A 26490-nucleotide genomic window follows, 5' to 3' on the forward strand; every position below is an offset into this window, starting at 1 on the left:
CACAGTACTATTGTTGGTTTATTATAGCATGCAATTTCATGTGCTAAAATCTTCTTTTTCATAACTTAACGTCTCAGTGCAACCCCGAAGCAGTACGCCGCTGGGCCAAGCTGTCTGTAAGTCATTGTAATACATTTGAACAAGCCAGAAAATGCACCAGAAGAATCAGTCAGTAAAACAAAACTCAAACAGTTTCATACATTATTAAGAGCACATAAATCATCACCACCATAGGTTAGACTTTACTCCAGCCCTGCATTACTGCACAATTAGTAAAAGGGAAACCTTTCACGACGTGATATTTCCAAGGAAATAAATGGAATACATAACAGTATTATTCATCTTGGGGACCTTTTGGATATACCGTCTCTTAAGGATTGTAGTTTCCTCATTCTGAAACATTACACAACTGCCCCAATGACTTAAACATTTAACTATATCTGATTATCACAGGTTGTATAAATGAGCGTCTATACTAAAAGTCCATCTAATGATGGTGCCAGACTGTATACAATGACGGATGTGTACCATCTCTTAATAGTTTACATTTCAATCGAACAATAGATTCGCAAATAAAATGTCTAATACAGACATGAATAGTCAGAAAACATCAGTTCATATGTTTCACAATCAACAAACAGGCTTTCCCCCCATATAATATAGAATAATGCAACACTTTTTTTCTAATAAAAAACATTTTTAGCAAACTTTCATATCCAAAAGAAGCAGACTTCGAATATACCAAGAAAAAAAAATACCACAACAACCAAATGTGGTTATAACAATAATAATATAATCTCTATTAAACAATAATTGATTTTCATGAGCAAGCAATTAAAATGCTGCAAGCAAACTTCAGCACTTGACGTGGCCACACAGTGGGCATGTGCAGAACTCTTACAGCGCTGGGTGTGTTGTATCACAACTACAGAATTGTCATTACTCCTCCGCCATCACAAGAGGGATTAGATCGCATGCATGACGCAGGATGCAGGGAGGGCCAAGGTTTAGGAGGAGGGTTGAAGGGAAGTGGGAAGGGGCACTCACTGGGTGCGATGGGAGAATCAGTGCAGTGCAGTTAGCCACTACAGCAGTGCTCCAGACACTTTATAGGAAACAGGGAGTATCACTTTGACATTACTTCAATACTCACAATACTGTTTTTACATACAGTAGTGCCCAGCCCTTTCTCATGTGAACACAAATAGCACAGCCAATACTTAATACCGAGAGGCAAAGAAAACACTGGCAAAGTAAACATTGGCAAATAACATAATCAGTGCTAACACTTTAACCCATGTACGGTTGGGGTGAAAGGGTCAGTTATCAGCAAAGTGAAATTCAGGTAAATACTTCCACATAATATTCAAAGTGATGGATATAGAAAAAGCCAAAGTAGCTGAGCAAATTAAGACTTCCCTGAGCAATTCAAAACAGACATGGGTCCGCTAGCCCCCTCTAATGGAACAAAGCACAACTACAAGAGAAGTATCTCCCTCCTCGACTTGACAGAGCCTCTCCCTCCTCGCAGTTTACAGGGGAAGGAAAATTAAAAGCTGTGGGTCGGGGGGCGGATTTCAGAGACTGATTGTACTGTACCCAACGTGGCACTTGACATTATTATGTTGTACTTCAGAGGTGAAGCTGTAAACAGATGCAGAGTGACAGTATAGGTAGCTGAGCTGATTTAATAACCGTCTGGAAGCAGCTAAATCCCTGTGCCTGCCCTTGGCTTTCACGGTCAGACAAAACAAAAAATAAATAAATAAAAGTTTTTAAAATTCTAAAGAGTATCACATCAAGTTATAATGAAATGCTCAGACCAATTTATCCAATTCCCTTCTCTCTCTTTCTCTCTCCTTTTACTTTTATAAAATAATGAGAGAAAAGATGTTAATGCTTATGTTACTGAGTTTGTTTTTTAAATAGGTACAGTAGCGGGGATAAGAGGAAATTAAGGAAGGAGCTTGAAAGACTTGAAAATCAGTTAGCTCCCCCCTCTGATTCTACATAAATCTCATAAGATTTAGAATTGTATGTAAACAAACCTCATAACTTTATATCCCATATATACATATATATATATATGTATATATATATATATATGGGTTCATGTTTTGTATTTATTAAAGTCACTAAGAAAAATTCACTCATGACAAGAAGCCTCATATTTATAAAAGCAGTGAGGCACAGCAGGGCTGTATGGAAATCACCCATATTGAAACAAAGCCACGGTGAAGTAGCACACAGTACTGTAACACAGACAAACATTAGAAAGCAAGTCTACCGTGATGCAAGATGCAACCAACAACAAAAGAGTGGCAAAAATCCTATACAAAAATACCCAAACAAACAACTTCACAGAAGTTAGTTAAATGAAACTAACCAAAACTTTTCAAAAAGTAAAACAAAGGTTTATAGCATGAACAGATGCACGAAGTGGCGTCCCTGTCTTGGGTAGGCTTGACCTTTAAACATCACGCACAGCTGGTAAATATTGTTTACACAACACACACACATACACAAACAAACAAAAAATGACCGGATCAGAAATAATAGACGGTGGACTTTTTAAAATGCAGTTCCGTTTTAAGATCACATTTGTGTTCGTTAACACCTTTGAAATGGTAAAAAAAAGAGCTTTTGTGTGAGCGGGGGGACCAATGTTACTGTAGAGCACATGCTTCGTTTTAGACCACGCTAAGGAGAGAAAGGCCACTGTATTGCATGTTTGCGTGAATGGCAGTCACATGACGGCGTGAGACTCTTTAACTTAATAAGAGTAGCTGATTAGTGCCACTACAGGCACAAAGAGATAAAACGGACTTGTAGAGAAATTAATTACATTTTCTCTAGCTGCTGCTTGAACTACAAAGTCTGTTCCAAAATAAAATACATTTATGTTAAAAGTATTGTATCATTCATTTTTTAAAAAAAGGAAAAAAAGTAGAAAACTGACCTCAGGTGATCAGTGATCTTTTGAAAATTTAGGTCTGTATTTTTGTGCCTCTGATCCCATGACAGGACTGGAAACCAGAGGCCAACGTTTAAAAGATCATATGACTCAAAAGACAGAGGCTTGATTCTCTATCAGCACTTTTTAAAGACCTGTGCTGCTCTTTTTTAAAAATTTTCTCAGAAGGGTGCCGTGCCCTTTCTATTTTTGGTCTCAGTATAAGTAACATCTATGTCTTAATCTTTTCAGAGACGTAAAATGAAATGTCAATACGAAACATAAGGCTGCTCAGAGAAGGCATTTGTTATAGCCTAATAAGACATGGAAAATTTTTTTGTCTGCCTAAAAAAGGGATAAATAATCCCACTGTTTACCCTTTAAAAAGTTATGTGGGCCTTGACCATAAACCAGCGCCTGCTTTGACATTTTTGGAAATGCATGTTTTCCAAGGCACGAGCTAAAAGCAAATTACACACAGCGAATTAATGTCAAAGCATTGAATGTATGGGACAGGCGTAAGTAAATGGAGGGTCTGCTGCTGCAAATGACTTCTGTTTAATTTCCTGTGTACCTAAATGCTGTACTGGGAGAAAGGATCTCAGTAAACTTGGCAAAACTGAAGAACATTCACTTATCATATTGTCACCCATAAACTTTAGCTATCTGACAGCTTATGCGGAACAACAAGAAAAAAAACCAAAACGAAACAAATGAATTCAATCCTATGTGACCAATCAGATGGTTTAAGAGCTCTCCAACCCTCCTTGTAAATATGACCAGATTTGGTACGGCAAACACAGACAAGTTCAGCATCTACTATATGGGAAAACTGGCTATTTACCCTCCTAGCCATAAACAGCAAAGTCGGAAAATTAGTAAAATGTGTATAACTCTTGACCTTGCAGCGTGGCACAGCACAGGCTGTTGACCTCTATCTGTCAAAGTTTCAGTTAGGCATGTGATCAACATATATGAAGGCTGGAATTAAAAGGTTTTCCATTCAACCAGGATGTGGAACTCAGGTGTAGCTCTTTGCAGGTCAGTGGCTGACTTTGTGTCCTCTTAGCTTCCATTGAGCAGCATCTCTGGCCCAGGTGTTTCGGGACAAGCCCGAGTAGAAGTGTCACCCAGTCGAGGGGGTCCAACCTGGAGCTTCGCGATGCCCAGACCTCCTGAGACTAACCCTCCTGGAGACAGAGACTTCCTGCAAAACAGGAGAGAGCAAAGATGTGAGACAGGAAGACAGCGAGAGATTGTGCGTCACTTAAGTCAAAAATGACTCAAGACTCGGGGCAATCCTGTGAACAGTGATTACCATGGTAATTCACCTGAAGGCCATTTTTTTCAACAGGTGAGCATCCATCTTTTCTGACTCTGTTTGTGGGTGCTCTGCTGCAGGAGATGAGATGAGGGTAGAGGAGCACGGAGGTGAAAGGAGAAGGGAAGCATCCTGAGACTGTGGGGTGACCAGGTCTAACGACTCCTGTGAGGCAAATTGTAACACAAGACAAATGATAAAGAGGTTTCGTCGATAATTAAACCATTTTTTTTCTCAACGTGTTTTTTTAATGAGACTGTTCCCAGTTCAGAGTTGGGCAAATTCCACACCAATCTTCAGAACATGAAACTACATATAGCGTCAGCATTTACAAAATCATACTGACCTGAGACTTTATTTCCTGCTGGTCCGAATCCTCCATGTCTAGAGCACAGAGTTCGAGCTCAATGTCTCGATCTGGGTCTGACTCGCTCTCAGCTCGGTCTTGATCCTGGCTAAAGGTGGTCCGGTGAGCTTGCAGATCAATCTTCTCTCCGCTCCCTATTGAAGTTCGTCTGGCATGTTGCTCTGAAGCACAGAGCTGCTCACTAAAGCAAACACAGACAGGCACAGATCAGTTTTTTTTTAAACAAAGATTACTGTGTGGTCATGTACAGTCATGTGAAAAAATAAAATTTCCACAGGCCTTTAGGAGCTATAACTTGAAGTAACAGTTTTCTGTAGTACTTTATCAGTCTCTCACATCGTTCTAGAGGAATTTGCTGCAATTCATAGAGGTTAGCACGCATTTGTTTTTGCACAGCTCTCTATGGTCCGGCATTAGAGAGCATTTCAGTCAGGTTTAGGTCTGGACTTTGACTGGACTATTGTGACACCTTGATTCCTTCATAGCCAATGTGTTGAAGAGTTGCTGCTGCGATTGATATCACTGTAATGCTGCATGACACAATTAGGTCCGAGTTTAAGTGGTCCAGCATATGACCTCACATTTCACTCTAGAATATGTTGGTATCCACTAGAGATGGCACGATACCACTTTTTTATGTCCGATACCGATACGTAATATCGGATCGGTCCATCTCTAGTATCCACAGGAGTTTATTGTTAACTCAAGATGCTCAGATCCTTGGGCTCGCAAAATGAGCCTAATTCATCACCCGTCCACCACCGTGCTTTACAGTCAGTGTGAGGTGTCTGTGCTGATATGCAGTGCTTGATTTTCTTCAAAGATGGCGCAGTGCATTATGGCCAAACATCTCTACTTTGGTCTCATCTGTTCCAAGGACAGGTTTGTATAGATGAAACTTTGCAAACCTAAGCCGTGCTGATATGTCACTTTTTGAGAGAAGAGGCTTTCTCCTGGTAGCCCTTCCAAACAAACCATACTTGCTCAGTCTTCTTCTAATTGTTCCGTCCTGAACTTTAAAATCCTAACTGAGGCTTGTAGAGTCTGATTTCTGGCTCTGACTGTTGCACAGCTCTGACTATTTGGGGTAAATCTGATGGGATGCCCACCACTGGGTATGCTCCCGAAATTTAACCAAACTCCTGCATTTATCTCAGTGGTCTCTCTTGGTGATGATAAGTTAATCATGTGCATTTGATTAGCAGCATCTGGCTGCTACTTACCCTCTTAATTCCTATAGAGGCAGTAAAGGTGTGCTTAGCCCTGTGAAAACTTCCTTTTTCACATGAATGCAATTAAAAAAAAGCTAGAAGGATAGAGTCTGAATGTAAATGCTGTACCTCTCCAGGAAACTGGAGTGGCTGGAAGAGTCTGATCCTCTGGAGCTCCACCTGTAGTCACTGTGATCCAAGTGAGCATTGTAATCTATGAATGAATGAAGAGTTGTAAAGTAAAACCTTCGTAAAAACAACGGAATCACACCAAATAAAGCAATATAACAAAAAAAACATCAGTTTGCTTACAGATTAATTGTGCTTTAAGTCTTTTCAAAGAAGGTACTGATGTACTTTTAAACATTTCTTATCTTTTCTTTTCTCTTTTGGTCCCTTTTGAGTTTTTTGTACGATATCTTCTTTCGTTTTTTATCCCTGCTCACCTTTGAAGTTGATGGGAGTGGTACTGGCGCTCCCTTGGCAGGCTGTTGCTTGGACAGGGTCGGTGGTGTGGTAGCCTGTGCGGGACGCCCTGGAAATGGCCCCCCACTTCGAGATAATGGGCCCCTCACTAAAGGGAATGATCGGGTCTTCGTCTTTCAAGCGACGGTAGTTGTCCAGCGAATGCAGCCATCGCTTCCCGACGCCGCTATCTCCGACGCCACCGCCTCCGCTTTCGTTGCTATCCAACTCCTGCGTGGGAAAAACACGTGCACATTTTAAAGAGATCACACACATCTGTACACAGCCAAAAATTCTGTGTTTTGCAAAATACAATTGATCCTTTTGTATATATGAAGAGCCTTACCGAGTGCTCAGAGCAGGCGTGAGATGAGGTGTGTGCAAGCGTTTCAGGCTCAAATGGGCTGAGGCAGGGCCCGATGGTACCACAGGACCAAGGGGAGTAGTGAGCCAAGCCTTCATCACCTCTGAACCTGCATCCCACACACTGACCTCCACTATTTTCCACATGCTGAAAGAGAGAGATAGAAAAACAGTAAAAAATCATGGTGAAATAAATTACTTTGCTTGCTGTTCATTGCTCTAGATTTACTTGCCCAAAGGTCAAGGAGATTTATTTATTTATTTAATTTAAGATTTATTTTTCGGTCTTTCAGGCACCTGAGGAGAACAGCTACAGCTTTTTTTTCCTCCACTGATCTTCGGCTAGGAATATGCCATGAAATATTCACCTATGTGAATGGCATGCTGGTTCAATATTTCATATGTTGCATTTGATAAATCATGCAGAAAAGCTAACATATTTTTAAGGTGTCCATTCTCTTTCCCAGTTCATTAAATACTGCCACCTTGCCTGGTTTCCTTTGGCACCTGTGCTGTGAGACACCTGGTTACAGCAATAAGAAGCTGGTCTTAACTCACCACATATGGACACTTTTTAAGGACCAACTTAAAGGCCTTGAGTAGCTTTTAGCATAATTTGTAAATGATCCTGAACTTGACAACCAAGAGCAAAATTAAAGTGTAGATCAAAACAAAGTGCTAAACACACAGAACAGAAACCACTGTTCCCAAGCTTAAGAACTGGTAAACGAAAACCGCACCCACCCTTTTTTGCTTCCCTATATGGACTTTGTCACTCTTTAAAACAGAACAGTTATCTCCCAGCATACAATATTGCTGCAGCTGGTGAGTCAAAGGACACTTTGTTCATATCTCAGCAATCTGACAGAACGGCGGTATTTGACACCCTGAGTTAAGAGCGTGTTGGTCATCCCTGTGACAGATTGGCAGCCTGTGTGTGGGTTTAGATGGGATTCACTTCCTCCAAGACCATGCAAAACGCAAAGTAACGTCCTTAAAATATAAGGCTCATACTCTAACACAGCAGCCACATGTACTCACTAACTTGAATTTCTGCACTTGCTGCCAGTGCTGACACTTTGCAAAAATCACTGCGCCGACAGCCAGTCTCCTCGGTCTTATTTGCTTATTCATGTTGTGCAGAGTCTTTAAAATTTTACTGAACGTGTTAAGCAAACAATTAAAAAAGTTGTGCACCTAATAAGTGGTCGATTTGATCGTGGATGTTTTCACAAACAGACATCTGCCAAACTGTTAAACAAAGCTTTACTCCGCTGAATGCCTGAGTCACTGCTTGGTGAAGTCTTGCTTTCTCTTTTTCTCTCTCACTTTCTCCCGCACAAACACACACACATACATACACACACACACACACACACACCCACACACGCCACAATTGTGCATTGCTATGGTATCTTCCTCCACAGTTGCTAGGCAACTATCTCCCACTTAAATAGCATTGGACACAGCTGAAGCATAAGCTTTTGGGATAGGAATTAAAAAACAACATAATTTAAAACCGTTAAAACAGATAACCAAGTCACCCCTTCGTAGCTTCAGCCGCCTGCAGTGAGCACGTTAATAAATATTTAATAAAAAGAAGGGCAGTTTTACTTGTCATGCCAATAAATCCCCTTAGAAGTGCTGTGTGTGTGTGTGTGTGTGTAAATAAGGAGAAATGGGCATCTTTCTTATTTGCTTTGATACCTCTGTTCCAAAATCGATGGTGAAGATGGGGGAAGACTGGGAGGGTCTGTTGGCACTGTGATGATGGTGATGATGAGCCCACTGTTCCTGCTTCCTTCTGAACAGATCCTCATAGCCTAGAGCAACACGTCCGTAGTCCTGAAGAGGGAAGCGATGGGCAGAGGAGGAAACATCAACAGAGATATTACAGCATATTTAGAAGAATAATATGAATAATAACATATCTGAACCCATTAACAGTTTAGCACTACTCAGTAGCATTCAGAACAAAATGGTAGTATTGATACAGCCTTTGCAGTCTTCTGCATTTGTGTGTCCTAGGTCTGAAATTGGTAGCAGCCAGGGTGGAAACTGTAAATAACTATGCAATATAATGTAATGTCCTCTATGTGTCAGAGGAATGTTCACAGTGGTTATTTTTTCTATTACTTTTCCTCATAATGTGTACATGCAAGTGGGGGAGTTGCATTGCACTTAGTGGATTCATTTTCTTTTCTTGGCTTATAGTAACGCATAATAATGCTAGATGGGATCATGTTTTGTTTGCTCTTTGCAGATTTTTTTTTACACTGCATTTCCTCATTTTCACTTTTATCTCCACAAATACACTCTGCAAAACGAGTCTTATTATGTACAACAGCTAATGTATCTCTGTCGGTGAAGCGCGCTTTAGCACTGCAGCAGTATTGCTGGTAATGCTATACGACGATGTGAGAAGGAGACAAGTGAGTGGGAGAGGCAGAGACATATTCGGGTGAGAAGTGGGAGGATTATAAAGGAGGTTGAAGCTCCATGCTGCAGCTCTGTGACTGAAGGGAAAGGTAGAGGTGAGGCGATATGTGGGTGTAAAAAGAGTAAGAGAAGGAGAGGAGATGTTGCTGAAAAGAAGCAATAAATCTGTTCAGTGTAAGACAGACCACCACCAATTAAAAATTGATAAGGTAATGTAATATATTGGGATGTTACCATAATTTTCCCCAGTAGGGACCACTATTTTTTAATTACAGCATGACTCAGTCAATTATCTCTCCTCTGTATGCCCACTGATCAATAATTCAAATATATAGATTTTTTTTATTTTAAAGACTTCTGCTCTTCAAATGAGCCATGTGGGAAATTACAATATCACCACTGAATTAAATGTCATCTCCCTCTCCCTAAGCGTCACACTTATACATCAACTAAGTGAGATGTTATTGATAAGAGCAAAATTTATTTTTCCAGCCAATCAGTAGTGAGTGTTGCTCTCGGCAATGGTGAAGATGTGCTGGAAGATAAAGGGCCAAAAGCTGCAGTTCTTCAACAGACCACTTGGGGCTGGCTCTAAACGTGTGCCGATTCCTGTAGACCCCCATGCTACAAATGCCCACTTAACTGAAGAGATAAAACGTATTTACAGCTTTGTTCTATCATTTACTTACCCCCTCTCTGACAGCTACAGTGCCCTCCATAATATCTGAGCTTTTTCCCAGCAAAGATTTTAATGGTGATTACAGTAGCAGTGTTGCTGTTTTGGATGCTAGAAAAACATTTTCTTTTCACTCACTGTGTCGGTAACGGCTCTGCCTCTTTGCTCTGAGTGTGCGTAAATTATGACATCATCATCTTCGCTGCTGCTGCTGCTGCATTATCAGTCTTTCTGTTTAAAAAGTGGGGGCCGTGTGGGCTGTTGTTGTCATACTTTTTATTCACATGCCTGCTCCGAGATACGTTTCTATTGCAGGTCTATTTTTAGTCGCAAATGTGGGTGAAACGTTCACATTTACATGGTGACAACTGCGCTCTACAAACTCATAGATTAAACAAAAAGAAACACAAAAAGTATGTCATTTATATACAGTCTATGGTTGTTTCCCCTACCCTGTGTAGCCCTGCACGGTGTTCAGCTCCAGAACAGTAGTTGCTGTCTAGAGAGTTGAACCTCTCCCTGAGTGGAGGTTGGTAGACAGAGGAATGCAGCACCTCTGGAGGCAGTGAGTTACTCCTGGCGTCCTCTCTGTGGTACAGCTGCAAATGTAATCATCAACATTATCAATAAAGTCGCAGAATTACCGCACTTTACGGTAGTATGATAGTCGAGATTGCTCACCTGAGGCCTCCATACTCTCCTGCTGTCATAGAGGGGAGCGTAAACTCCATGAGCAGGGCCCAATGGGTGCCCTGGGTGGGCATGGAACGTGGGAGGTCCCATTCGATCTCTAGGCGGGTGTGATGGGTACCCCGAGGAAGAAGAAGAAGGTGGGTGTGGAGTTTGAGGTTCATTTGGGTAAGAAGATGGAGGGCCAATGGAAGGTGGCAGAGAGGATTCTGGGACGTTGGAGGATCGCAGGAACCGAGCCATACAAGGTTTGTGAGGGGGATGAAGACTTGATGGGTAATAGGAACCTGCTGGAGAGTAGGAGGAAAAGAAGAAAAACAGATGCTATGAGCACTTTCCGCCTATCGCACAACAGTGAAGTATTTCTGTACATCTAACTTCATGTAAAAACAAACTCACAGGCTGGCTGATAGTGGGCCGTGTCATATGTGGAGTGAGGCTCCTGGTAGTACACCTCGGACGCCTGAGAAGGGTGTGATGGACGCAGAATAAACTGACCATGTTTGGGTATAGGAGCACCACCATCAGACCGTCCAACTGTGGTCAAGGGAGACATCACTGATGAGTGGCTGACTGGAGTCCTGGGAGGAGAGAGAGGCTTCCTAATGAACAGAATGACAACACACAGAGAAAGAGTTAGTACAAGATTAGGACTGAGTTGGAAATTCATATGGTGCTAGAGTTTTCACTTGTAGTTATTCTCTTAGACATATAAACAGCAGTGCTATGCTTAAAGCAAAATTAACATTGATCACAGGGTTAAATACCAACAACAGAAGATGTAAACATCAGCAAACAGGTGGAGAAAAACTCTTACTGTTCTGCTGACCCAGATGTGGTTTTGTTGGAGCCAGACACATTGGGCCCACTAGTTCCATTTGGCACAGCTCGCTTAGATTCCTCCATCACATCAAGCCCTCTGGAGATCAGCTGAGGGTGATTTAGGCTGGGAACTCCCTCCGCCATGGTGGCTGTGCTGTCCCCATTGCCTTTGAGCCCCTGTCCTACTCCTCCAGACACATCAGAGTGAATGCTGCCCTCCATGGTGAAAGTTTTATTCATTCCCCCCTGCGCTAAAGGGAACCCACGGCCCACACTACTGCTCTTCTTGTTCCTCAATCTAAATCTATTGAGTAAAGGATGCACAACAGGAGCATTCAGTATAACGGACATGTATTAGGTGCTATTTTTTTTTAATCACAGAAAATGGAAGTTATGTAGTTGCACACTCACTTCTCCAACTCATCCTGTGTGTGCGCAAATGTGCAGCTGGTTCCTCGGGGACAGCCTCCCTGCTGACGAAGATCTCGGCACATGCTGGTCTTATACTTGCTGTTTGCCTGAGGCTGCAAAATGCACAGACCCAACTATTAAACTACTACATTTATGTACATAGGTAAACCTACTATAATGAACATATCTCCCTACAACAACAATTTCAGTGCTTTTCCAGGCGCACGAGACTCACACGGCAATTTTAGTCTCTATTCGCCTGGCTATACTTCATGTGTTTTTAAAGACGAGGTTCAGTCCTCTCTACTAAATCTGTTAGCTGTTAACAGCTCTACCAGCTCTTTAAAACAAATATTATGTTAATGGTCTTTTACAAACTTGCAGCACATCCCACCTTATACCTGGTTATCTGTTTTGCGACTATAACTGTTAGCCTCAGGGTACCTGTGGAGTTTCATGGCTCTTCTTGCTGAAGTTCTGTATGAATTCCACTAGACCATGAACCACCAGCTTTACAGCCAGCATCACACTTTCGAGCTCTTCCCATGATGGCGCGGAAGCATCTGCACACAGAACGACAACATGCAGTTTGTTAAGCAGAGGTTTTTATTACTAGAAATCCACAAAATGTAATCTACTGCGCTGTGAAAAGGGTTGAATTACTAGCCCTGACCCATATTTCTCAACCAGTTGCTTCCTAAACCCAATAGTGGGATTAAAACAGCTCCACCCAAAAGTGAAACTGTAATTTTGGTAGACCAGCCAATCCTGAGAAGGTTCACTAGTCTTCTGGGTTTTCTCCATTTGTGGATAATGACTCTGACTGTGGTTCACTGAAGTTCCAAAGCCTTGGAAATGATTTGTGATGCTTTCCAGAATGACAGATGTCGACAGCATATAACCAGCAGGGTGAATTACTTCTCACACAGGTAGGTTTGGATAGCTTTTTTCCACTGATAAATGAAATCATCATTTAAAAATGCCTTTTGTGATTACTTAGGTTATCTTTGCCTAATTATTAAATTTGTCTGATGATCCGAAACATGTAAGTGTGAGATACATGCTATATTACCCAGAACTAAATTACAGAAAGCCCAAGTAGAATTCAACCAAGAAATTTGTAGTGTAACCCTCTGAAAATATAGAATAAACAACTGAGACCCTGTTACCATTAAGTCAAATTAATACTCTCTCCATCTGGAGAGTTATTTCTATCTTTTTGGATGTTCCTACACAGTCTAATAACTAAAGAAGATATGAAAGGAGGAATGGTAAAGCTAAATACTATCATAATGAAATGTCACAGTAATATTTACAGCATTCAGATCTTGGCTTCATGTATTTGATAATTGTGTTGCTGTTTGATAATTAACACAAAATACAAAGTACATCTGAAGGTCACATGACTATTTTGTTTGAAAAGCACAAGCTTCCAGTTTTTTGCTGGAGGTAGCACAGCAGCAGCACTGCAGAGGGATAACACCCTACATGACACCAAAGAAAGTATAGCCACTTGCAGTAATGCAGCATGTATAATATATTGCCTAATGATTTGTCATATTGTCAGAACCATGTTTAAGAGAGAGGCACAGTGCAAAATACGTTTCTGAGTGCTGAGGGTGTATTTAAAAGTCAAATAGACATCAAACACTTAGTAATTATGTTTTGATTAGTAAATGTTTAGCACACACGATGAATCATAACTTTCCCTCTGTCTTGCACTCGCAATTTGCCTTTTGGCATGTAAGCAGCACTTTTTTCACTCAACAATCCTTCTGAAACCCTAATAATTAGAACCATATGGATACTGCTACCCTGCTTCCCACCCTATAGCAGCTGGGATAGACTCCAGCCCTCCTGCGACCCTCATAAGGATAAGTGCAAGAAAATGGATGGATTGATGGATGAATACTGTTCTCTGTGTGGCAGTCCACACCAGTGGCATGTTGAAGCTACTGTAGGTGGAGTCACTGGGGATATCCAGGGGTAGAAATATGGAGTGAACTAATGAACAAACATATATGAAAGAAAATACAAAAATTGAATACTGTGGGCAAAATAAACCAAGTTAGAGGCAAAGCTGAGATGGTTTGGACATGTGCGGATGGGGGTAGTGGAGATATTAGACAGAGATTTTGAATGAGGACAAGCATTGGGTTGATGTGACAGAGGAGGATGCTAGGGAAGCAAATGAACAAACAAACCTGATGCTATTATCCCACCGTTTATTTCACAAAAATCTGACTTTGGTCTTATTTTGTTGTTAATCAATGATACAAACTGTGGCGTGAGGGGCATGTGGAGAAAACCAGAAAAAGCTTGAGATCCATGGTGTTAAATGAAGGGACGTACCTGGGTTGTGGTCTATGTTGGCTAGCAGTTCTAGGTGTGGTCTAAGGCTTGTGAGGTTGGCAGGATCTCCTGTCCTCTGCAAGACGATTGTCAGCTCCTGAACACTCTTTGCAAACGACTCTGGAGACTGCAACTAGAGCAGATGAAAGAAGATGACGGTCGTTTTTCAAAGAATTAATAAACAGATGATTGCATTATTCCTCTGCTTCCGCTCTCCAGACGCTTGTTATAAACACTGCTTGAAATTTTAAAAAGCAAATTCAAGCTGTCACAACCTTGCAGGCAGTCACTAGAGGTGAGGACACGAAGCCTAATGGTACCTTGTCAATGATGGACTGCATATGTGACTTGTGGACCAGGTCTCCATACAACAGAGAGGACCACTGCTCAGGTGAGATTCGCAGGCCCGCTTCCATTGCGATGTGGACGATCTGCGCGTCATGTTCCCTCCTCAGGGCCTCGTATGTGCGAAACTCCTCCTTGAGCTGCATCAGGGAGGAGTCCTCATCACGCTTTGTCACCTGATGATGAAGATGGATGAGCGAGAGAGGGCATGAGAGACAGGGGAGTGAGAAGAAGAGACAAGGACACAAATGACTTTTGTCTCCAATACGATTAGATAGACAAAAAAAAAATCAAACTTTAACACGATTTCAAAATAAAGCTTCATGTACTCTTGTGTATATTATACATAGTGCACTTAAAACGGAGGCACAATTTTAGGTTATCAACACCATCGACGTTTTGTAGTGTCAGAAAATGTAATGATTAAGGCTACTATGATAATTTTGTACCAGCAATGAAATCATGTTGTTATAATGCACACCTGCATAACTTCTTTGGAAAAATGTGTGCCTGTTTTAAATTCCCGTTAACTCATGAGAAAATCTCATTGTCCTTAAATTACAATACATTTCTATCTGTGAAACCTCAAATGCTGAGTGTCGTGTTTGCAATTAGTCTCGTAAATGAAACAGAGCAGTCACTTTGTCAACATGTGGTGTCTTCAGACTCAAACACTCAAATTCAGATCACACAAAGGGACTCTCCCCTTCTCAGAATCTGCCCTATGAGTAATCATCATAAGACACCAACGCACTCACTGCCAGCTGTTTACAAATATAAAAACACAATCAAATTTCACGATCAGGTTTTGTCTTTACTCCTTCATCTATCTTTGCATCGTTTATCTTTCTGTGTGTCTCTGTGATGTCTCTGTCGGTCCTGCGAGGCGGGGCAACAGGTGCAAATATAAACTGCCGTTGCATCACAAGCAGATAGCTGGCATTTCTGCCCTGCCAGCGATGTCTGTCATCAGATAACAGGCATAAAAATACACACGCACGCACACAGACGCACGCACACACGAAAATATATTTAAAGAAGCCCATCTTCTTAATAAAGAAGTGGCCTTTTATGAATTATTAGTACCAGTATTTAAGTGGTGAGGATTCACACTGTAATCCACTGGATTGTGCTCCTTTTCATATCCATCCACAGCTGAAAGGGAGTTTTGCAAAGCTTTCTCAGACACTATGACTAATTTTAAAAGAATCGTTATTTTTACTTTTTTTTTTTTGGAAAACATTGTACTGACGAGAATGTAAGTTCTGGAAAGTACCTACACAACCAATGCCAAAAAGGGGATATTAATCTGAAGCACCGCCTCTTCTGAAAAGAAACCTGTGGTCATACATGACAATCTATTTAGGTCCCCTCCATTAATGAGGCCATTTATCATGGCTTGGGTTCTTAGTACAGCACCAAATTGTGATGGTTTTGTAACGTTTGACATAGAACAAATTCAGTGATCTGTGGTTTGCTTGTTCAGTTCACTGAAATGTAGAACTTGTCATTGCAGCATGTTTACACATTCCTGTAAGTGTGCATACATCTACTGCCTGTACCTTGAAGCAGGAAGCCCTGTAGAGCAGCTGCACGACGTGGCCTATGCTGGTTTTGGAGGCCTGGGGGAATCGAGCTTCAAGCTTTTGGACTACAAACAAAACCAGCACCTTCCTGGACAGAGCTGAACCGTCCTCCAGAGCCAGTAAGACAAGCTTCAGTGCATCTTCTTGCATAGCTGATGGACAACGAGTTGGAGGGTTGTACAGGGATTGAGAGATTGATAGGAAAAAGGTGGCAATGAAGGGGGAAGTCAGAATGAAAGTAGCAGTATATGAAGAGGAAGTGGGGAGAAAAGAGAGAACTGTTTAGCACAAACACACTCAGTGACATGGGCAGCATGCACATGCTATACATATTCGAATTTTCAACACTGGTTATATAAAGACTAAACAAAGGTAAGTCTATATCTAGTAAACAAAGGGTTTTGGAGGTGTCCTCAGACTTAAATGAACTCATTGTGTTATCATGATGAGAAAATCTTTCCCAGTCAGAATCTGCCCTATGAGTAATCATCACAGGACACCAGGTTCCAGCACCAGCAGTCAGTTTGATGAGGCAATTTAAACAGTTCTGGACACAATGAGTCCACTGACTTGATAAAAGATGACAGAGTGACACAAATCTAGTCTAACAGCATGAATCAGTGTTAAACTTTATTCTTCTTTTATCTGTGCCACGTTGCACTTTAACTTTTTTTTCCGGGTAAGTAATATTAAGGAAAACTCTTTAACTGCACTGCTTCCACCTTTAAAACTTGAGTGTCTATTAATACAGAGTGTCAAATGTTTAATAAGTGATAGTTATAAGACAACATGTTTTACATGTTTACATCTTTAGCATACCTTACAGCACTCCAGTGATGATGCATATACATTATGCAAATGGTTGGAATTTAGCTGTGATTAGAAAGTGCTTTCCTCACAGGCATGAGTATAGAGGCACTATTTGATATCACTAATATGTTTCTGTCATCCACACTTACCGGGTCCCAGAAACTGGCAGCCCCGTGCCCTCACTGCGGCCCAGAGGTTTGCAGAGAGCTGCTGGGGGTTCTGGTGCTGCAGGATGAGCTCGGTGACTGTCCTTTCCCCCAGAGACCGGCCTGCCCGAACCGCCCGCACGCGACCCTCCTCCTCCACCAGCTGGCAGTTCACCAAGGTCACCAGCTTCCTCTGCATGGGCCTGCTGAGCACACTCGGGCTCAGGTTTGCCACACCTGTATTAAGCGACAGCTCCGGAGTTAAACCCACTGTTTCTAAAACCAAATAACAATGAAAGCATTCACTTTAGTCATCAGATATTTAGTTTCAATTAAATAATAGCTCAAGAAAAACAAATTAAGAAGAACTTTATCCTCCTACACAAAAATAACAGCTAAGCAGTCAGTGTTCTTATGCATCTAATAACCTCCAACCAAACCCTTGCTTTTCCTTCTTAGCAAACCAGATATGATCACTTATGAGCAAAATGATGAACACTGCCCCAATCCCATAAACCGGAAGTGTATGAACAAAGAACCAGTCTTTTTCAGTAATAAAATCTTCTTTTTATATAGTCCGCAGAGAGATGAATGTTACTTCAGCCTTATAAAAGCACACAAGCTTCCAGCATCGTGAGAAGTGTGAGAATCATCAATGCCAAGTTACACAGGCAGCCCAACTGCAGTCCCCACGCACTGAATATAAGGAGCTTAATTCTTTTTCACAACTGCCCAAATGTACCATACAAAGCGCACATACAGTACCTTTTGCGCCGCTGATGGGCTTTAGGTAGAGAGCCAGCTCTTCTACACACATCCTGCAGACCTCATAGTGTTTAACCTCTGCTGCACTGCTCAGACTCACGGGTTGAACATCAGGGACCTAATATCATACCAGGGATGAACACAGAAAATATATATAAACACATAAAGCTTCAGGCTTTTCTCACTGTGACAGTGTCACAATCGCTCACACAAACAGGAATTCACTCTTTTTTGCCTCACCTGAGCGCCAACCAGCTGCAGCAGGGCGCAGTTGACGGGCAGCAGGTCGATGTCGGTGCTGATCGGCGTCTGATCAAAGGGACAGGCCTTGCGGTGCAGTTTGTGTAGGCAGGTCTTACACACCGTGTGGGAGCATCCCAGACTGATGGGCTGGTGGCCGCTGCTGTCAAACTCATTGTAGCAGATGGGACAGGACAGGAACTCTGTCCACTGGGCCGCCTGCACTGGCATCCTGCCACCACACCACCGAGACAGGCGATGCCGAGCTCAGGTGGAACGCATGTCAACGACCCCGACAACAGCACCTGCTCACCAGTGCCAACGATGACTGTAAGGAACAGGATGTAAAGATGTGAATTAGCAATTTAGGGATCAATTAATATATCTCATTTGAACTTAAATATCATTTGGACCGATGTGCATGAAGCCCAGCAAATGTGAACACTGGATAGCAAAGTACAAAGGCAGATGTCATAAAAGTTATACATTTATTATTTCCAATGAGGGCAATAAAAGTGTTTAACTTCCTAAAAGAAGTAGCTGCCACTGAGTAGGTGTGTGTTCCCCAAACACACACTGCAATAAATGGCACCTCCTCAGCGAGAACACAGTTTCAAGTCCAGGTCTATATTTCACTGATCTCATTGCAAAAGCAACAACAAGCAGGAACAGACGATGACAACAACAGCAAGTAGGAAAGAGAATTTAACAGCACTATTTGTGAACCTGTTATGAGAGTGCAAAAGTTGAGAATGTATATTAGTAGAGAAGCCAAAATAAAGGTTTACATGAACGTGAGACTGAAGTCAGTCATGCTGAGTCTTCCTGGTTTGCTTTTTATAACATACCGTACCTTCTCTTGAGTGTGCATGAGTGTGGAGATAACTGATAAGCACTGACAGTTGTGCACAGACAGCTATGCAGAGCTGAATAGTGCCAGAATCATGTTTTGGGAAAGATTTATAAAAAGTACTCTTTATTTATGTGGAATGTTCCCAAACATCTTTTACGGATGACTGTATTTTATCTTATTGTGAGGACAGTTTCAAAGCCGAACACTGCACCAATACACACAGAGTATCATGAAAGGTTAAACCAAAGTAATTCTAGATCACTTAATACTGGTTTTAATATGCATTCTTTCTTTTTTTTTACAAAACTTAATTATACATTTTTAAATATATTTTAAATCGTGCGCACAGATAATTGGAAATACGCCGAAAGCCGCTTTCAAGATTTGAGTCACTTTGACATAATGTGCAGGATATAATGCCAGGAAACTCTATTTTACTACATTAACATCCAGATTACATTAGTGCTTTAATAAAATACTGCTGTGATTTACTAGAAGAGTCAGGCTTAGACAGAATTTACTCACTGTGTACAGCATGAGAGAGGAGGAAAAGTATCAGGTTTATTTTTGAATTAATAATGGATGTTTGTTTATGGGATAAAGTAATGCTGTGGTTTTATTTTTGTTTTTTCTGTACAATATTGCATGGTATTTATATATGACATACTTAGTATATTATAGAGATGTTATGACTAATCTGAAACTATGATTAAAAACATCTTGTCAGTAGATGATTCACTTGACCAAAAAATCCATTCATTCATATATTTTCTTAGCTACATTTTCAACTCAGGGTCAGCAGAGCCAAGCTGTCCTGGAAGGAGAGATGGGCTACACCCTGGACAGGTGGCCAGTCAATCACAGGGCTGACACAGAGAGAATCAACTGACAAGCACACATGCAAATGTGCTAATATTCCATGTAAAAGCCTCATGACTAAGCTTCTATACATAGCTGGTTATTGACCTCTTGCGCATAATCCCATTAACCAAACGCAAAATCGTTCATAAAATAGACAGAACCACAAAAAAGAAAAAAAAACAAACGAACAAAAAAACCAACAACACGATCCTTCCGTCTCCACTATACAAAATGTTTAAGACTGCCTTCAAATGGTGAGCACCTGTTGCATTCATAGTCTGTTGCATCTGCTCAAAGTACAACATTCACTAAAATAACAACAGCTGGTGCCCTCACTCAAACGGATTTAGAGATACAATAAAATAACTTTATCACGCACACGCTAACTGAAAAAAGACGAAGATTAGAGAGAGCAGTAAACCGGCTGGACCGGTTTTTGTTTACATGTGTAGGTACTGCATGTATCAAACTAATGGAGAACTATTATCCAAAACCAGAAAAAGACACCATTTTTAATTTTATTTTAATTGGTATTTTTTGGAAGCTTTATGAAAACCAAGTCTGTTAACAATGGCAACTTTCCAGCAGAGACGAGGTCAAAAAAAAAAAGAGGAACTGTGCTCATTACGCACGTGCTGTACTCCGCGTTAAACAGCAAATATGCCCAAAAAGTCGCCGCAAACTGCATAGCCATAATCACATAAATGGCAGCCTGCCAGATATACTGCAAAACAAGACATACGCACCTTCGGAACAATCCACGACTCGCCTCGGCAGCGCTCTCTGCTTGGCCGCGTGGATAGCCCCGCTCTGTCCTCGCGCGTCATATTTCCTTCCGCGAGAAGCCCAAATATAACACCGGTTATAGCTTTTGTAGCCCACAAACTGCTAAAGAGTGAGGTAACACTCATGTGATGAACCGGCTTCTGGGGGCTTTTTGGAAAACCAAGAAGGTGGGGAGTTTTACCACGGCGCGTGAGCCGGATAAAGTCTTTCTGTGAGTGCTTGCAGATTAAGGGGGGTGCAGCCTCTGGGGGCAACTGTTTAACCGTGATTCACTGTCTGTAGTCACGTTGACAGCCACCTGTTCCTGTTCTGACAAACTGCTATCCCGTCATTTTTTATTTTTTTTTTCAAAAATAAGCCTGGCCTAAGCCCCAGCTACAACTGTGCCTGAGTGCTCGAGGTACAGGAGTACTTCCCGGGTTGCTTGATGCAAGCCTACGCTTTCACACCACTATTAAATTAAAAAGCATGAGTACCTCACATCACATGAGTGGCAAAAAAATAAATCAATGTCATAATAGACACAAGATTTTTATTTCTTGCATGAGTGCATCACTGCTGAATTTTATGCAAGGCATGCCGCATGCACATACAAACAGACACAAAGCCCACACAGTCATGAATACTTCCAGTCTTGTGACAGAAAGAAGTGGGTGTGCATTACAGCAGACCACAACTTCCTCATCGAGGTCCTCTCCTTTTCTGATTACACTAAAAAAGGGAAATTAACCTATGAGCAATGATTTTTTTTAATTTTATTCTTTCGGGGATGCCTGTGGCAGAAGCGCCTCGAGTTCTCACTTGAGCATGTGACATTCTGAAGAGCATGAACAAAGAAGAGGGTCAATATAAGTGAGCTTGGTGAAATTTAAAAAACACAAGGATTCCAAGGCCAAAGCAGTTTTTTGTTTTTCCTCGCATGGTGCTGCTGAGCTACCCACTCTGCTCAGTTGAGGATGAGAAGTACATTGTGTCTTTACAGCCAACAGTTGGCGAGCTATCATCTGGCTGTGAGTCCTCGCTTGGCCCCCTCTGGGTGGGGGGGGGCATCTGGAGTTTCCTTTGGCGTGTCTCACAGAGAGACGCACAAACAGACAAAGATTGTTAGGGAGTGTTGTACAGAACTTGAAGTAATACTTCTACAGCGGGGTGACATTTAGCTCATCACATGGGTATTTGCAGTTTGATTTAGGCTTAAATCGACACTTATGCTTGGACTAAGACTGAGTTAACACAGTTGAAGCTCCTAGAAAATTTCATGCCACATAACTACAGTACTGTGAAAAATACATATTTCTGAAGCCTAGCATACAGTGGCACAAAAGCTCAAGTCCTTGTTACAGTTACAGGTTTTCGCTACAAACTGAAACCTAAGTTCTGCTACTGAAAATGGCAGCACATTTGAAAGGAATAGCGGAAGTAAGGAGCATGCAGCAGACAGCCAATGAGACTTCAGTCCAAGCAGAACACACCCACTAGCTACCAGGATTAGGTCATAGCTGGAGTGAGAGCTAACGGGCATGTAGTAACAATGGATGGGCGAATTTTGATATGCGGGCCTTACACCTTACGTGTGCGTCTGTTGCCGCCAGCGATTCCTGAATGTGTTGGGTCATGATGTTTTAACTCTGACTCCCGCTTAAGTATTTCTGTCGGCCCAGCGGAGCGATGTGGCACAGTTACCTCTATTCCACCCCCAGTATCTGCAGAGAGACCCTTCAGGGGCAGCACTACTTCTTCATACACTTCTGTGTATGAATATTTATATTAGTATTTCTAAACAATTTTAAGGCCAACATCGCACAGTAAAAGTGAAATAGGAAAGCAGTTATGTAGTGCTTAGAAAATGCAATCTTAAATTGGCTGTGACAGCTACAAGTTTAGGGCCTCCTTGTGGCTTTGCAGTCCAAGATGTTCAGACACACAGATAACTGTACTGTCTCTAAGCCAAATTCTGACGTAATGTATTTGGATGCCTGACATTCCCTTTTATTGTCAATCCACATTTCCTGTATCGAGGCTTCACAATACAATACCAGCATGACAAGACCCCCCCTGTGATTCATCACAACATCTGTGTAAACAGAAAAGAAGAAAAAAACACAGAAGAGGCACAAAGCACTAATTATGTATTGATACGCTGTGCTGTGGTGTTAGTGTCAGTGTGTATTATGACTGCTACTGAATAAGGCACCACAGTCGCTCAAGGTCACAGGTTCAAAACCCAACGCCTTTTTTTTGTGTGGAGTTTGCATGTTTTCTCTGTACACGGTTTCCTCTGGGACCTCCGGTTCCTCCTGCCATTGAAAAACATGCTTAGTTAATGCTGCTTATGAAGGCCAAGGACATTCTCGCAAAACATATTAATGCTTTCAAGAGTTTTACAATAAAGTGGAGTTGGGTGGGTGGGGGAGTTGTTGGGTTCCCCTACTTTTTCCACCGAAACGTAATTTACTTGGCAGGAAATCACGTTTTAATCCCACATGTTTTAAATATCAGTAGAGTATCTGGCAAGAGTAAGTGGTACGATACATATTGCTATATCAGTATTTTGTCCCACGTCTATTCTAAACTATAAAATCAAGGTAAAATAAAAAAAACCCAAAAAACAAAACTACAAGTGAGAGGTCCGTGGCTTGACACCATAAGAGGTCTATACTGTATGTGGCTGATAAAGGCATTTATTCTTTCTTGGACTCATGCTCCTGTTACTCTAAGACCATTTTTATTACACATGTACTAACATAGATACACTGAATGGGATCCTTAAGGATTCATGGGCAAGCAAACATTACTCACAAAGCTTTAGAGGCTGAGTTGAACCTAAACCAGAGGAATTTAGAGTAATTTGAGGTCCGCTAGCCCCTTCTCAAGAGCATTCCAGATACTGTGAGTCTATAATAGGTGCAGCAATATGCACATAACCCACATGCTTTTACCACATTAGTGCTAGATAAGCAGATATAGACCTCAACACTCAAGAAAAACATCACTACAAAGCAATGAACACAGTAATGAACACATCACAGCTCTAGTTTATTCATATTTAATGCCTCTGAAATATGTCCACACAGTATATGAAAAAAGGCTGAAATATTTCTAAATACTCGTGACTTTTAACACTTTTCGCCAATGTGCCAATGACCTGTTAAATTCAACCTCACAAATATCACAGCCATAATTTTACCATCCACTCGTTTCCATAGCCTCGTGGGAACATCGAAGCACAACAAGGCTGAAACTTTACGCCCACCACACTGCTGCCAATAACATTTTAATAACATCTCTCAGTGTTTACATTTTAAAGTTTAATGGATACTTCAAAATCGCAAATCGGAAAACCTCACTTCACAGTGACAGTTTTTATATGAATGAAAACTTTCTATTTGAGTAGGTAGCAGCACCTCTGTGCTGTAAAGTGGAAACAATAAATGCAAATGACAGTCAGCAGCAGATAAAGGATGAAGGGAAAGTTAGACTTTAACACTGAGAAATGATGGCGCCAGGTAATTGTTTGCAAGACTCTCAAAGGGCACAGAAAATCCAATCTGCTGCGCAGGGAGCACAGGACGCTGATGCACTTCGAGGTTGCGATATAAAACCATAACATAAAGTCGCACCAATACACTGGAATTACCACACATCTCGTTTTAAATCTTGTCATAGCTTCGCAACTCTTGGCCATAACACTGCCAAAATAACCCTGTCGTGAGTTTATTACATTTCATATCACTTGTTTCACCATGTCATGTCACTTGTTTTTTCAGTGTACTGTAGGGGTATGTGGGCTTGTGTGATTATTTATTCATTACGTCTGTCATCACAGTGTGTGGGGGTAGTGTCTGCATGGGAGGCAGGGCACTCATACATCTCACAAAGCTGCTGCTGGTTGTTTTATACAGCATATATACACACTGCACCATAGTCTTTTTCACTTGGCCTGTGATTTGTGTCTGCAGCAAAGTGGAGGGAGGGCTGCTGCACCTTTGGTTAATAATGTTAGAACACGAGGTTGCTTCCAGTTGCAAATCAGCAGGTTATACAGTAACCTTCCCTGCAGGGCGGCCATGCTGCATGCTTAAACTTTACGATGACAGCGGCGGTAAATAATATGCAACACCTGAACTTGGAAGCTGCTCTGCTACGGCTCAAGAAGTCACTCTCTCAGCAACAGCGATGTTACTCCATAAATTTCACATTGGCTTGGAAGCGATCTCCGCGCACTAGAGCCAACATTAAGCAGTCTCCACCATTACAGCAGCACATCTACTTTCATATCGCTTCACATATTGCCACTGAGTGCCTCAACTCTTTCCAGAAAAGCCCCTCGTTTGTATTCCCAGCTCACTTAAGTGCTGTCACTTCATTTCAACTACAGCCCACCTTCTTTTAATATAACACCAGTGCCAATTCCAGAAATTAATGCGCTAGGAGCATGATGGTTACTATAGACATTGTTTGTTTGGTTTTTTTTAGATCATGAGCCACGATACAAGCTCTTATTTGCAAACGAATGGGGAATAAAAAAGCTAAACAAAAACATGTAAACAACCCCGAGATGTCAAAGGCATTGCAGAAAAACTGAGCAGCGGGAGAAAGTAGCGCGCACCTCTGGATAAGTCACTTACCTCACGCGTTACACCAGAACACCGGAATAAACATATTCATAGCCATCCACGTGAACATGCCTTCAAAATTATTCTTCATCAGTTGCAAAACAAGCACAGGGGAAACATTATTTTTAATGCGACACTGACACGGCACGGCATCCCAGAGCAGTAGAGACAGGTGCCTTGGTCCGCTTTTAATCCTCTGCCCCCCTTTCGCAGAATACGTGACAAGAGACGCTCGCTCCTCTCAGGTACGGTGAGCCACACGCCCTCTGCTTGACAAACCGAAGCTGAAACTAGGAGATGGTGGTATTGCTCCGCCACTGATGGTTCCCGAACTGGCCCTCATCATCGGACTCAGCACCGAGCTGCACGGACAGACAGGGCCACGCTCCTCCCCAGATACGATTTACTAACTGCACCGCGGTTCGGCTTCAAAGGCTGGTGCGTAAGGGTCAGGGGAGCGATGTGATGAGGATGGCACTAGTTTAATGTTGTGAGCAAGGATAAAAAGATGTAAAGGGGCAAGCCGGAACAAGCCGCTTTTCGAGGCGTGGGCTGTGAGCTTTTAAAGGAACAGACCGAGTAGCAGGGTAGAGGATGCGCATCGACAAGTGCGTCTGCGAAGAGGAAGTTCACACACGAAAACACAAGCAGTTCCCGCTTGCTGTTGCAACCATGTTCGAAGCTGTGGAGTAGCGGAAAAATGCGTGCTTAAACTTAATTGCCTTTACCACTGTATGAAATGCTTTCAAGCCCACAGCCGTGTTTAACAATGCTGAAAAGCTTCTCTTAGACATTTGGATAATATCTGGAGTAGGTCTAGGTGAATACATTTATATATTATTATATATATTACGTATATATTTAATGATCCATTCATTTTACATTCATTTTATAATTTTGCTGTTTACGAAGTAGCAGGCATGTGTGAGCGCATTTACGGACTTTAGTGACCAGTAAAACAGGTTATTAGTGACTAAAGTCATTATGACTGTAATCCTGATCTTCAATGAGTTTAGCCTTGATTTTTAGTCGAAATTTGCACGCTTTCACATTATTGTCATTTTTTATATCTGAATCACACTTTTGTAATAACTCAGGCTTTTCCCTCAGTGAGCTGCTGTTCACTGCAGGAGACGTGAGCCTACTCATTATGATTCATACTGGAAGGCTAAATCTGTTCCAAAACACATTTTGAGCTGTAAACATGTTATCTTACATATAGAATCAAATTTTCTTCTTGTGCCCCAAAAGCCCTTGATGTACGAATTTCTGTAAGCTGAAACCTTTTACAGTAAATATTACAATCACGCCGTTATGAAAAGCAAAAATCTTTCCAGCATGTGTTACATGTTTGATGTCTAACAATATAAGTGGTGCACTGAGGCTAAGGATGTTTCCTCAAAGACTTCTTT

At 41.7% G+C, this 26490-nt stretch overlaps 1 protein-coding gene across 6 annotated transcripts; it reads right to left on the reverse strand.

The window, feature by feature from the left end:
- rc3h2 (ring finger and CCCH-type domains 2) lies at nucleotides 1-25588 on the reverse strand. Of its 6 annotated transcripts, none has more exons than XM_019361171.2 (20): nucleotides 25091-25588; nucleotides 17963-18290; nucleotides 17723-17840; nucleotides 16961-17233; nucleotides 15978-16153; nucleotides 14391-14591; nucleotides 14071-14203; nucleotides 12163-12281; nucleotides 11719-11831; nucleotides 11315-11611; nucleotides 10885-11087; nucleotides 10477-10775; nucleotides 10248-10394; nucleotides 8388-8525; nucleotides 6664-6828; nucleotides 6299-6548; nucleotides 5982-6066; nucleotides 4621-4822; nucleotides 4285-4439; nucleotides 1-4160 (listed from the first exon to the last, which is right to left on the reverse strand). In XM_019361171.2, the coding sequence occupies exons 2-20, from the start codon at nucleotides 18191-18193 to the stop codon at nucleotides 4019-4021; spliced, it is 3447 nt and encodes a 1148-aa protein (XP_019216716.1). In that variant the 5' UTR covers nucleotides 18194-18290; nucleotides 25091-25588; the 3' UTR covers nucleotides 1-4018. The 6 variants fall into 6 exon arrangements, with proteins under 6 accessions (XP_019216716.1, XP_013126295.1, XP_013126293.1 ...); XM_013270841.3 differs by having other exon boundaries at nucleotides 10477-10772; nucleotides 11303-11611; nucleotides 25091-25586; XM_013270839.3 differs by having other exon boundaries at nucleotides 11303-11611; nucleotides 25091-25586.
- Between the last annotated feature and the right edge of the window lie 902 nt (nucleotides 25589-26490).

Source organism: Oreochromis niloticus, linkage group LG7 (assembly GCF_001858045.2).
Source record: "Oreochromis niloticus isolate F11D_XX linkage group LG7, O_niloticus_UMD_NMBU, whole genome shotgun sequence".
Lineage (NCBI taxonomy): Eukaryota > Metazoa > Chordata > Actinopteri > Cichliformes > Cichlidae > Oreochromis > Oreochromis niloticus.